The sequence below is a fragment of the Oncorhynchus keta genome, chromosome 32 (assembly GCF_023373465.1).
Source record: "Oncorhynchus keta strain PuntledgeMale-10-30-2019 chromosome 32, Oket_V2, whole genome shotgun sequence".
In the NCBI taxonomy this organism is placed as follows: domain Eukaryota; kingdom Metazoa; phylum Chordata; class Actinopteri; order Salmoniformes; family Salmonidae; genus Oncorhynchus; species Oncorhynchus keta.
Window position 1 is genome coordinate 33,724,317 of NC_068452.1, and position 14,264 is coordinate 33,738,580.

At 42.6% G+C, this 14,264-nt stretch overlaps 1 protein-coding gene across 2 annotated transcripts in view; it reads right to left on the bottom strand.

Annotated features, from left to right (window-relative positions):
• map3k3 (mitogen-activated protein kinase kinase kinase 3) overlaps nt 1–13,179 on the bottom strand; it is a 19,293-nt gene extending 6,114 nt beyond the window's left edge. The window contains exons 1-10 of one of the 2 annotated variants that reach the window (XM_052491547.1): nt 11,602–13,179; nt 7,987–8,086; nt 7,127–7,263; nt 6,925–6,965; nt 5,710–5,809; nt 5,353–5,466; nt 4,952–5,084; nt 3,846–3,976; nt 3,609–3,682; nt 819–892 (exon numbers count right to left, since the gene is read on the bottom strand). In XM_052491547.1, coding sequence (XP_052347507.1) covers nt 819–892; nt 3,609–3,682; nt 3,846–3,976; nt 4,952–5,084; nt 5,353–5,466; nt 5,710–5,809; nt 6,925–6,965; nt 7,127–7,263; nt 7,987–7,990 — 808 coding nt within the window. In that variant the 5' untranslated portion in view covers nt 7,991–8,086; nt 11,602–13,179. Of the gene's footprint in view, nt 1–818; nt 893–3,608; nt 3,683–3,845; nt 3,977–4,951; nt 5,085–5,352; nt 5,467–5,709; nt 5,810–6,924; nt 6,966–7,126; nt 7,862–7,986; nt 8,087–11,601 lie in introns of those variants that run through there. The other variant, XM_052491546.1, reaches the window with a different exon arrangement.
• Nucleotides 13,180–14,264: the final 1,085 nt, after the last annotated feature.

Sequence of the window (14,264 nt, forward strand, 5' to 3'; positions counted from 1 at the left end):
AATGGGTTACCATGAATTTGACAGTAGCTTACAGGAAGCTTGGATGCAAGTAAAATTCTGTATTTCATATTACCGTACACCTGATGTAATATGAATACAGTATCAAAGCAAGTACTGTGTAATGACACAAAGTAAAATATCATAAAACTGACTGTATTATACTGTAAAAAACTAAATGCTCCCGTAATCGGAATGAATTAATGAATATGTGGATGACTGTATTTTACTGTAATTACATGGGATTGGTGCAAGCAGGTTGGCTGCTAAGTGTTTACACATTACAGCACATTAATTCATATTTGGTGCTTTATATCACTTGCACTTCTAGAGGCCTTTAACGAAGGCTTCCAAACTGGCCGCGACTTCAGGTCAAAACAGACCAAAAGGACATGGCAAAATGTCAACCATTTGCTGCCACTCCAATCTGCCCTAATACATTTTTTATTGATGGGCCACTTTAACCACATAAGAGTAAAATTGGTACAGAATTCTCACTCACGGGTGCAACAAATATTGCCTCTTACAAGGCACGCCTCAAAATATAGTAATAAGCCCGAGACAACAATACCATGCACCCACTAGTGGTCATAAGGTTTTTGGCGCTCTAAAGATACAGTACGGTACTATATTCGTGAGGTGGAATTACAGTACCATTCGAAATACAGAAATTTCCCCATAATTTACAGTATGCTACAGTAAAACTTCCAATGTTTTTTACTGTTGATAATACCTCAAATTACTGTATAAATTACAGTTTTCCGTGACAGTGAGGATCTATATCTTATGTAGTGATATCAGGATTCCTCCTGGGCACCCACCAGAGACGTTCTCCTGCTGCCGGTTATCAGGGTAGCTCTTGGCTCGGTGCATGCGTGACTTCCTCAGGGAGGGGCTGGGAGGAAGGACAAATAAAGAGAGAGTGAGAGTTGATGGTCACTTCCTCAAAATACATACACTGTCTTTATAACCAAGTCAAGTATTGTGTACAAGTATTGTGTACGTGTGAGGTAGAATCAGGGGTAAAAGTAGATTTCTTACCGGTATCGCGCATAGACTTTTTTTTAATAGGTGTAATTATATAATTACATATAGAATCCGTATTAATTTCAAATATGATCTCTGTGGGCCTAGTAAAGATTTGACATATCACTTTTAACATGTTATACCTGTTTTTTTATTTAGAATTATCCCCAATTGGTAGTTACAGTCTTGTCCCATCGCTGCAACTCCCCTACGAACTCGGAAAAGGCAAAGGTCGAAACAAGACCCTGCCTAACCACACTGCTTCTTGACACAGTGCTCACTTAACCAGGAAGAGGAAACACTGTCCAGCTGGCGATCAAAGTCAGCTTTCAGGGGCCCAAAGTCAGCTTGAAGGCACTCGACCCGCCACAAGGAGTTACTAGAATGCAATGGGACAAGGAAATACCAGCTGGCCAAACCCTCCACTAACCCAGACGTCAAAGGGCCATTTGTGCGCCACCTCATGGGTCTCCTAGTCACTGCAGGCTGTGACACAGTCTGGGATCGAACCCGGGACTGTAGTGACACCTCAAGCTCTGCGATACAGTGCCTTAGACCACTGCACCACTCGGGAGGACCATCTTTAATAACATAGGCAGCACATGGGTTTCAAGTTTGGGGAAGCTAATTTACACCATAAAAATGTACCTTTATAATAAAGCATTCCATCCATCCTCACATTTGCAGACTTATTAAAGATAGCCTACTATTCCTAATGTGATGATTAGATTGGATACTCATAATTTAAGCTAATAATATAAAAATAAATGTTCATAAAAAATACTTGAATGCAGTGCGTTATGGATAGAGTAGACTAGGCTATATCAGATACACTTCTCCTTCTTTCCAAGCACAGGAAAATGTTGGCCTTTCATGCAATTCTACTACACTTTTTATGACTGGTGACATTAGCAGAATAATATTTTTATACAACAAAAATTACAGGGTAGCCTACTCTGCTGCAACTGACAACCTGATCAATTAAAACAACATTGTCTGATCCATATAATGGGACTATGAAAAGGGGAAACATAAAATACAATATAGTACATCTAACCTGGAGGAGGAAATTGTTGTCCAAAAACAAACAAAAGTGTCACTGACTCAATGATAAAGTGAATATGCAGACTGACCAGGGATATGGACGATGTTCTCCACTGGTACCAATAAGAGCGGTAGGTAGCCGAGTGGTTACAGCTTTGGGCCAGTAACTGAAAGATTGGTGGATCGAATCCCCGAGCTGACAAAGTAATAATCTGTTGTTCAGCCCCTGAACAAGGCAGTTAACCCACTATCCCTAGGCTGTATTTGTAAATAAGAACTGGTTCTTAACTGACCTGCCTAGTTAAAAAAAGATAGCCTACTGTTTGCTCAATCTCTTCACAGATATAGTCATTTCTTTTTCAACAATTACATTTTTTTAGATCGTCGGCCTGGGTCTCTCTGCTTTTCACTGACAGTTGCAACTCAAATGTGGCATTTGCCACATGCTGCCCAAATTGCGGGCCCTTCCAACTGAAGGCTATACAAAACAAAAAGAAGCTAATGATTCTCTGTGGCCAAATCGTGCTTTCTGGTGTAGTAGCCTATTTTTATGAATTTCTTTCTTTCTGTATAGACAGGAGCTATATAATTTTGCCAATTTAATCCAATTTACTTCAGTGAAAGCTTCCCCTAGCCTATGCCTTTTAATGTGGTATAAACACAACCAGTCATGTTTTCATCTGATTGTCAAACAAATAATCACTTCAAAAAAGCAGTCCTGTAGACTAACAGTACACGTTCGTCCACTCACAAAATAATTCCAGCATCCAAATCCCAACAGTGCACTGATGAATGGAAAGAGACATCTGTTACAAAACACCCACATGTATTCTAATGACATTGTCATTAGGCCTAAACTTGTAGCCTGAATTGATACACCCACTGTTGGTCGCGCGCCTCGGTCTTGGCCTCTCATCTTCACCTTGTCCACCGTGTTTCGTTCTTGGCCTCTCATCTCCACCTTGTCCACCGTGTTTCGTTCTCGGCCTCTCATCTCCACCTTGTCCACCGTGTTTCGTTCTTGGCCTCTCATCTCCACCTTGTCCACCGTGTTTCGTTCTTGGCCTCTCATCTCCACCTTGTCCACCGTGTTTCGTTCTTGGCCTCTCATCTCCACCTTGTCCACCGTGTTTCGTTCTCGGCCTCTCATCTCCACCTTGTCCACCGTGTTTCGTTCTCGGCCTCTCATCTCCACCTTGTCCACCGTGTTTCGTTCTCAGCCTCTCATCTCCACCTTGTCCACCGTGTTTCGTTCTCGGCCTCTCATCTCCAAGGCATGTAAGTGTTCTCCTCGAACCACAACACAATTTGAGGCGTATACCACCCGGTTTAAAGTCAATTCACTCATGTTTCATGTAGCTGACATGTTAAATAATGCCATAATAGCCTATAGTTTTCTTGCCATTTTGTGTTAATAGTGATAGGCTCATGTTTTACCAGTACGGAGTACCCCCACTACTTATTTTGCCGGGACGCCGTGCTAGAGCGTACTGGCTTACTTTCACCCCGGGGTAGAATGTGGGATAGAGTCCTGCACTCACCTGTCTGAGCTACTGTCCAGCGACTGGCAGCTTCCTGAGACAGAGTTCTCTGCACTGCTCCAGGGGTCCAGCACCTAGGGAGAGGAGACACAGTATTAGCCCTACAGTGTGTGTGTGTGTGTGTGTGTGTGTGTGTGTGTGTGTGTGTGTGTGTGTGTGTGTGTGTGTGTGTGTGTGTGTGTGTGTGTGTGTGTGTGTGTGTTCGTACACTTGTTTGTGTACAGTGCAACGACTCACACACTGGTCACTCTCTGGGATGAACTCTCCCTCACTGTTGATGCTGGTGTAGGAGCCCTGGCGGGCGATCCTCTGCTGCCGCTCAGGGACATAGCCTGGAGGGGGGGAGCTACGGCCTGTGTTCTGAGAGCCTGGAACGGGAGAGAGGAGGAGGAGGAGGATAAGAAATAGGACTGTGACTTGGCCATATTACACTGTTCTGAACCAATGGAAATCAATACATGAGATACATGAGATAATGGGATTCTGGTGTACCAAGATCAATGACAGGTAGCCTAGTGGTTAAAAGTGTTTGGGCCAGTAAACAAAAGGTTGTGGGTTCGAACCCCTGAGCAGACTAGGTGAAAAATCTGTCAATGTGCCCTTGAGCAAGGAACTTAATCCTAATTGCTTTGGATAAGAGCATCTGCTAAATGAAAAAAATAGATACACAAAAAAAAGTTAAACAATGGATTATGTGAGAGAAAAGAAGATACGTCCCAAACACTGATAACAGATATGATCTCTCTCTCTCTCTCTCTCTCTCTTAATGAAATGAGGGGGAAAAATATCTAAATGATTAATAATGTGATTGTTTGAAATGTAACTCTGCCTCAGGTGGTGGATCTGCAGTGAATTTAGGGTTTGTACAGTTTCCCTCACGCAGCACTAATTTTAACCCTCTCCCAAAACAGCCAGTGTTTCTAAAACCAGGACATTGACCCGCCATGCTAATAGTGTCTCTAAATCTGATTGGCTTGTGGCCAGCAGGCCATTGTAGAGCAGCCAGTGATGGTTGACAGGAAGAGGACCTACTGCTAAGAGGGGAAGCCAGAGAAATAACAGCAGCTAGAGAGAGAGTGGGGGGGTAGAGAGAGAGTGGGGGATAGAGAGAGAGACAAAGGGAAAGCTAGCAAAATAAATGAGTTAAGAGAGCAGGACATGACAAACACCAAACCAGACAATATACAACATTACTGTCTCTCCATATTGAGAGATACCACTACCCTTCCCTTTCTATTGTAAAAAAAAGTTATAGCGAGAGAAATGGAAAAAGAGGTTGTTGAAAGCAAAGGCAGAAGAATAGAGGAAGCAGCTATGAGTTGAATCTGCTTGTTCATACTCACTGGTGGAGAGGTGGCGCCCCCTGGGCTCGGAGGGCTGGTACACCGTGCTGACATCACCCGTGGACTGGGAGGCTTTGATCCTCACCTGCTTACTCACAGTGTGGTGGGAAGAGGGAGAGGGAGAGGGGGACGCCTAGGGGTGGGATGAGAAGGGTGTGGTCAGTGTCCACATATAGACTGTACACACTACCCCATTACATATGATTTTAATAACATCTTATTGATTAATGTGTGTGTTTATTTTTTAATTTTTAATTTATTTATGTCTGTGCGTTTATGTGTGTGTGTGTGTGTGTGTGTGTGTGTGTGTGTGTGTGTGTGTGTGTGTGTGTGTGTGTGTGTGTGTGTGTGTGTGTGTGTGTGTGTGTGTGTGTGTGTGTGTGTGTGTGTGCGTGTAGTACATTGCACTGCTCCTGCGTCAGCAGCAAGATCTTGATGCTCTTAATCTTGGAGCTGCGGTCCAGCAGGTCAATGGCCTTGTCCAGGTCGTCCTGACCACGCAGAGGGATGGACAGCTGGACACACAGCACACAGACATGACTCAACCAAAACACAGAGACACTAAGGGAGGATCTCCATTAAACATGCATCTTATTACTTAGGACTAAATGTCCAGGAAACTGGCCGTAAAAGTTACCTACATCAAGTGGGTTGCTGTGAGGGTCAGTGTTTGTGTGTGTATGCATTGTGTTGGTGTTTGTCTGAGAGAGTGTTTGTAGGTGAGAAATGCAGAGAAAGAGATGTGGGGTTAGCTGTACCTCATTGTTCATATAGTGCAAGTCTAGCTGTTGGCCAAAGACAGTCTTGACCTTCTGTTGGATTTCTTCAAACTGCACAGGCCTCCCGAACATCAGTATCCTACACAAATAAAAAGACGTAGACAAACAGTGGGTAAGATGGACAGACAAACAGTGGGTAAGATGGACAGACAAACAGTGGGTAAGATGGACAGACAAACAGTGGGTAAGATGGACAGACAAACAGTGGGTAAGATGGACAGACAAACAGTGGGTAAGATGGACAGACAAACAGTGGGTAAGATGGACAGACAAACAGTGGGTAAGATGGACAGACAAACAGTGGGTAAGATGGACAGACAAACAGTGGGTAAGATGGACAGACAAACAGTGGGTAAGATGGACAGACAAACAGTGGGTAAGATGGACAGACAAACAGTGGGTAAGATGGACAGACAAACAGTGGGTAAGATGGACAGACAAACAGTGGGTAAGATGGACAGACAAACAGTGGGTAAGATGGACAGACAAACAGTGGGTAAGATGGACAGACAAACAGTGGGTAAGATGGACAGACAAACAGTGGGTAAGATGGACAGACAAACAGTGGGTAAGATGGACAGACAAACAGTGGGTAAGATGGACAGACAAACAGTGGGTAAGATGGACAGACAAACAGTGGGTAAGATGGACAGACAAACAGTGGGTAAGATGGACAGACAAACAGTGGGTAAGATGGACAGACAAACAGTGGGTAAGATGGACAGACAAACAGTGGGTAAGATGGACAGACAAACAGTGGGTAAGATGGACAGACAAACAGTGGGTAAGATGGACAGACAAACAGTGGGTAAGATGGACAGACAAACAGTGGGTAAGATGGACAGACAAACAGACAGAAGGATAAAAAGTGTTTCGGTCTAGAAACTATATCCTCTTTAGATCTGCAACACAAGCGTGCACACACACTTTTACAAACATATTCCGTTTCCAGTGTGTGCAGATTCCTCTAAGCACACCTAACATAGCTGTGGTTTCTGCTGGCTGCCACAGATAAACCACAGTCCTTTCCCTTTCCATTCTCCGCTTCACATACCATTCTGACTGGAGATCTGGAGTGCATTTGAGCTGAGCTGACCATGCTCTTCTCATAGACAAAGACGTGATAAAACAAGCACACACACAAAGACACACACATACACAAAGACACATCCAAAAACAAGAAAACCCACTCACCTCCTCTCTCCACTGAACTCAAACTTTATTCTGACATCGTCCTGAGGGAGTAAAGAAGAAGCCCCGTCAAGAGGGTTCATGGGAAGTTACAGGGTCATGATGGGGTCATGAAGGGAAACAATATGTCATGTGGAGATGATGATGACATGCCTGTCTGAGGAGAGTGTGTGTTGTTTACTGAGTGGGGTGGTAGATGGTTTACCTGTCTCTTAGCAGGGGCAGGGGCAGGCTTGGGCAGAGTCTTGGGTTTCCCCGTGTCATAAGGGGGCCCAGGCTGGCGCCTCGTCATCTGGAGGGCCACTAGGTCCTTCATTATGGAGTGGAGAGCCTGACGCTCATCTATAGGGGAGAACGTTTGGTGGAAACACAAATTTACCATGAGATCAAATTGAAGTGTAATGGTGTGTGTGTGCGCGTGCACGTATAGCCATATAAATCTCACTTCTAGTTGTGTACACAGAAAATGTGTGTTTTTATATAATCCCACATTGAGAGTGTTCAGCTAGCGACAGGGTAATGGAGCCAGTGAGAGGACAGACTGCAGTGTTTTGATATTTCTATTCCCATGTTTGATCTCTGAGTGATCTCTGCATTGGCTGTGTTAGCTCACGAAGGGAAATATTCCCCTAGTGTAGTTTGGACAGACATCACACAGCAGTAGGGCAGGAGAGAGAACCAGAGCCCCATCTCCATAACACTGAAAATCAATCTTTCACCTGCTGGCCCGGCCAGTATCTGGAAAATCAGCTCAGCTCAACTCACACAGGCCCGGGGCTGGGGAATAGTGTGTGTAGGTCTGTGTGTGTGTGTGTGTGTGTGTGTGTGTGTGTGTGTGTGTGTGTGTGTGTGTGTGTGTGTGTGTGTGTGTGTGTGTGTGTGTGTGTGTGTGTGTGTGTGTGTGTGTGTGTGTGTGTGTGTGTGTGTGTGTGTGTGTGTGTGTGTGTGTGTGTGTGTGTGTGTGTGTGTGTGTGTGTGTGTGTGTGTGTGTGTGTTTTCTTTTGAGTGTACATTGATGTGTAATATTGTGTTCCAACATCATCATAATCAACAAAAGGAACTCACTCATTTTGGCGATGTGTGTGTGAGCACTGTCTAAACCAACCACCTTCAGAGATCTTCAGATCTTCAGACTCCTCACTCTGCAGTGCCACCCATCAACATCCTGCAGGGAATGCACCAATATGTTAACATGGGGAATATATTTCAGAACCTAAGCTGCAGTTGTCATCAAATTCACAAGTCATCATCATATTCATCATCTTTATGTTCAACGTATTTTGTAGCACTGGCAATAGATTATATTTTAGTGTGAAGTGTACGACATCATCAGTCCTTAAAAAACATTCTGTTTATCTTTGATATAAACATACTAAATGGATTGTATTTAAAGATAGGGTGCATGGAGAATGAATATAAGAAAATGTCATTTCTGAAGTACCATCCATTTCTCAAGGAAAGCATGGAACATAAGCTAAAATTACTTTTCTGGGACGAGGCCTGGCCAAATCAGGAAACTGCAATTTAAAAAGCACTGGAGCTGTGTGTGTGTGTGTGTGTGTGTGTGTGTGTGTGTGTGTGTGTGTGTGTGTGTGTGTGTGTGTGTGTGTGTGTGTGTGTGTGTGTGTGTGTGTGTGTGTGTGTGTGTGTGTGTGTGTGTGTGTGTGTGTGTGTGTGTGTGTGTGTGTGTGTGAAAGAGAGAAACTTTGCACATGAGAAAAAGTGAGAGTTGTAAAAGCTCTGAAACTTGAGCTCCACTGGCACTGACAGATTTGGCACGAAGCACATGAAAAAGTTTTACTGTGAATATTCTGACAGCTTTAAACTTCTCAGACTGTATGAGCCATAAAACAGTCACTCAACCACGTCATAACTCCACTGTTAATGTTAAGAGGGCAATATTCTCTTAAAAAAAATGACAGAGTTGTGCCAGGTATACATTTTTCCCTGATTTACTATTACCCCCCGACAAGGTAGAGTATTAAGTATAGTGTATCCAAGAAGACAACAGCATTAGACACTCTCGTATGTCCTTTAGCGGAGTAGGTTGCCATATCTATGACAAAGAAACCCTGGAATTCGAAAAACACTGACACAACTATAAGACTATAATTCAGCAGAGATTTGTGTGCTTGGAAAATGTGTGCTTTCTTTGGTAAGTGAAAGAGTATTTTAGTATTCTCTTTACCTAGTGGACCAGACACATATATGGGCCTTACACTACAGTAACACTACAGTAACAATCAGCACAATACTATTGGTCTTATTACACTGTATCAACTTAGTAAGTACAAAAACATATTGAGGACCAATATAGTGCTCAGTAGGGGTACACAATAACATTTAGCTATGCTAGTTATTACTTTATAGTTTGGTTACTTCGTTTTATTACACGTACTGGATTCATCATCAGAGAATACTGCCTATGTAAGGTAAAGTGTTGCCCAAAGCACTGCTGTTCCTTTTTTTTTACAAGGTCAGCCCCTCAATCTTCTCTGATCAATATCGTTCTATTATTGATCCAAATAGAGCCGGTCGGGAGAGGAACCCAATCCAGAAGGCACTAGTGTCAACACAGCGGATATCACCAGTCACCTCCCAATGACCTGAGCATGCCTGGCCACTTTGCCCAGGGGGGTTAGCACACTGTAACTCAACTCTAAGTTCATATAAATTCAGAGAAACACATTGGACCTCTAAGGTGAGTGAAATATATTAACCAAATGAAATGTATTATTATTAGAATCTTAGAGGACTGACGTTGAAATGGAATGAAACAGGTGTGCTGCTCATTGAGCATTCTTGTAAAGAATGCACTACTGCACATGTGCCAAATGTCAACCCTGCCCCTGCCTCATAAACAACAGGAAAGAGAGGAGGATGAAGATGGGAGGTGAGTGGCTGATGAGGTAGAGTGGTATGATGAAGAGGGGTGGAAGTATAAATGGGCAACAGCAGCAGCAACTGAAGCACGTCAGTGGCCTTTTGGAATTCTGGGTAATAATCACCCACTGGAATGCCAGGTATGTCCGTCTGGCCCTCTCGCCAAACTCACATTCTCCTCACCCAAGAGACACACTAAATGTGCCTACCCTTTGTACCCACAAACTAAAGGCCTGCTACCATTGGCCCTCCCTCCTCCTATAAAAACATGGAGAGAAATCCCAGGGTCACAGATAGCTTCAGGACACACCAACCAAACATCTTATCTATCTCTGTTATACATTGACTGTCCTCTCAGGTCCGTCGTTCTGCTCCCCTGCTCTCCTGATTTTAATTACCTTCACAGAGGAATGTGGGGAATTCAGCGAGGAGAGAGGCCGCACACTGCCAGCCCAGTCAGCTGTGCCCCCTTTATTTTACTTGCATGGCATTTCCAGGACTCACCGGATTTACATGGGTTTTCCTCCCTCCCCTTCTCTCGGCCAGCTTTTAGGTGTTTAGTCTAAAGCTGTTTTTCCCAACCATGGCCCTTGCGCTGTCTCAGTGCCTTACATCCAAAAAACCCTGATCAGTCCCTGGCCTCACGTCTCTCCTTGCTTAACATGCTCAAGTACTCTGGCTTGGTGTGACCTGCTATGTTCACAGCTGCACTGCAAGGCATGAGTAAAAACTTGCCATAAAAGTTGGTAGTGCGGCCTAGTGGTGCAACTCAGAGTAATGTCTGCCAAGTTTTTTGTACAACAAAACAAAAACACAGATCCAAACACTGCAAGTTTGCATTCCCTGCTGTGCAGGAAAATTCTCAGCAACAGAAGAGTGATCAAATTAAGAATGGGAAGCATAGAAAGTGCACATGGAACAGATCTACCGCTTCTTAGACTTGCTTTCAATAAGAATGGCATATCTATAACTACAGCTTTAATTATAATCCACATAATAATTCATGTTTTCTGTTGCTGCAGGGTAATTTTCCTGCTGTAGCAAACTGGCTCAAATTAAGATCCTACATCTGTATCATGCTAAACTCCAGTTCTTGTGGGCTGGTTTTCATCATTGCTTTTTAGGGAGTAATTCACTTTAACTTGGGGGACCAGAACTGGGGGCTGTCCAATTGATCAAGTAATGAATGTCATGAAGGAAGGAGAGCAATCCTAGGCTATATGAGAATTACAGGTGCTGTACAACTAGGCCTTAAGTGGCTTAAGGACACCCAAACAAGGGCACTGCGTTCATCCACCTCTGGCCTGCTCGCCTCCCTACCACTGAGGAAGTACAGTTCCCGCTCAGCCCAGTCAAAACTGTTCGCTGCTCTGGCCCCCCAATGGTGGAACAAACTCCCTCACGACGCCAGGACAGCGGAGTCAATCACCACCTTCCGGAGACACCTGAAACCCCACCTCTTTAAGGAATACCTAGGATAGGATAAAGTAATCCTTCTCACCCCCCCCCTTTAAGATTTAGATGCTCTATTGTAAAGTGACTGTTCTACTGGATGTCATAAGGTGAATGCACCAATTTGTAAGTCTCTCTGGATAAGAGCGTCTGCTAAATGACTTAAATGTAAATGTTAACTATTCATTAATTTGATGAAAAATAAATTATAACACTTTGAGTAGAGCTTATTGAGTGGAGTCCTTTAGCCATATTCAGCATATAAGGGTGTGAGTGTTTCTATAGGTTGGATTCCTTTTGAAATTGTTCTGTGATGTGATGTGTTGAATATGCATGAGCTCTCACCTGTGTTGTTGCGCTGATGATTAACCTCTGTCTGGAAGATGAGAGCCGTTCCCTCTTGCGGGGGTTCTGGTTCAACTTCTAACTGGGTGCTCAGGAGAGATGCTGCAGCGTCAGTTTGAACCGTTATCTCCAGAGCATCATCCTCATCTTTGATCCCCAGTCTTAGTTGTTGATTCACTCGCACAACCACACCGCGATACAGAGGGATGAGGGCGCCATGGTGGGGTTGCCCCCAGGTGCGGGGGCACTAGTGCGCGCGCTGGTCCACGAAAGTTTGTTACGCACTAGCCAGTAAATATAAATTTTAATGAGCAGTAGGCCTAGAAAACACAATGTCGTCACATCGAGATCGTCACTGTACATGCGTATACATTTTGATTGATCTAATGCCAAATGAATTTAACAGAAATAATAGTCCAAAATCCGTTACATTAGACTGCGCTCAGAAAGTGACCAAAAAATAAAGTGTCAACCTTCCGTCACCACAAAAACTTTCGACAACTTGCCCATATTTCCAAAATTTATCAAAAAATAAAAACGTCCGATGGCATTTCATTGTGGAACAAGAAGCCCAACTTACACACTAGAATAAAAAAAACGAACATAGGCCATCATAATTTTCTCTATTCAATCATCAATATTTCCCAGTGACATTTTGTCAGCATGGAACGGGTGAACTAACACAAAAGATGTAACAATAACCGTGTTGCCTTTATGAAATCCATTTGCAACAGTAACAGTACACCAAAGGAAAAGGACGAAGCGATTTCCGTGATTTTGATGGCCTCTTTTCCTGCTAAATTGGCAGCTTTTTCCTTTTTGTTCTATGCCCTTTTTCTCTCCTAACTGTATTGTTCCATCTCTATACAGAATAATTATTATAAATCCATAAACTGCAAACAGGCACCAAACTTTTTACAACAAAGAAGTCAGGTGAAAAAAAAGTAATTCAACACACAACATGGTGGAAATGGGAGATGAAGATTCAACTACGAAAGCAGGCTATTATTTTCGGAATAATTATGTAAGATTATAGGAGACAGATGCAACACATAGTTGACCACACACAATTAATACATTTGCATCGATAACAAGTTATGATCGAATGGTTTTATCGAGAAAATATAATGTGCGCATAACTGAACTTTTACCATCTCCGCGGTGCCCGATATGTAGTGGAAGAACTCAACAAAAGTGGAAAGAACGGTGCTTTCTTTGTAGAATAGAAGTGATAACCATGCACCAACTGTTCAGAAGACCTAAGCGAAAGATATTCCATAAATTCAGGTCCTGATGCTCACCGACATAAAGTAAAATGTATTTTTAATGCAACCAATTTCCTGACAGAAAAAACAATCCGTCACCGGAACCCCTATAGAACGCTTCTTACAAAACGAGAAAAATGTGTATATTCCCAATGCTTTGTAGGCTTATGATTCAATATTCAGAATGCCGTGGTTGGTCATGGGCAAAGGTGCATCATAATAACTCAGATTTGTGTTCCATTTGGGTAAAGCATACAGTAACTAAAACGACTCTTTTCTCGGGGGCGCGCTGTTCCTCTGTCGATTTCTTGCTCCCGGTAGCGCGCACAATATTAATGGCGCGCTCAAAACCAGACTTGCGACCATCCACACATACATTGATGACGTAGCCTGCATGAAAAGTAAAGGCCTACAAATTTCACTTATGCGTTCTCCATCACATAAGGACTTTTTAGACAGAGCGCTGACAATAAATAACATGAGCAGATACCATTATGAAGACCAAATATCATTCTTAATTACAGAAAATAAAAAAAAAGTACATGGCATTTGACTTCAATTTGACTGAACTCATGAACTTCAGTGACATTTGACACATTAAATTCAATATAGGGTCTAACAAATCTGCACCGAGGGATGGAATATAGTTTGTGTGAGTGTAGATTATAACATATAAGTATAGGGTCAGCAAGACTTGATGAATGATGCCACAAAATACATACTTTATAGTGTTTAATCCATGATTCAATAGCAAAAACATGGCCTATAAAAAGTGAAAGAAACTAGATGTTCTGTTTTAATTTGATCAGTCTGTTATCTCAGAGAATTTTCCTGCACAGCAGGAAATGCAAACTTGTATTTATTCAAGGTATAAAAAGGCTTCTAAAGTTTGTAATTTCCACTTTAAAATGTCAGACTTGATTTGCACTAATAAAACATTTACAGATGTAGAATCGTAATTTGAACCTGTTTGCTACAGCAGGAACAGAATCCTACAGCAACAGGAAATGTGAATGATGTGGATTTTAATTTATGGAATTTTTTTTAGGGGTTGATACAGATGTAGAATCTTAATTTGATCACCTTGTTGGAGGATACATTTAAAATGTGTAGTGTATTTGAGATTTTAAAAGGATTCTGAAGTTTGCCATTTCCACTATGAAATTTCAGCCTTGATTTTCCCTTATGAAAAATGTAATGTCAAATCAAGGCTGAAATTTCAAAGTGGAAATGACAAACTTCAGAATCCTTTTAAAATCTCAAATTCACGATAGGTTTAAAATTTCTCCTCCAACAGGGTGATCAAATTAAGATCCTATATCTGTATTAACCCCTACAAAAAACGTCCACTTGTTATCATCCACTTAATAATAAAAATGTTCCGTTGCTGCAGGATTA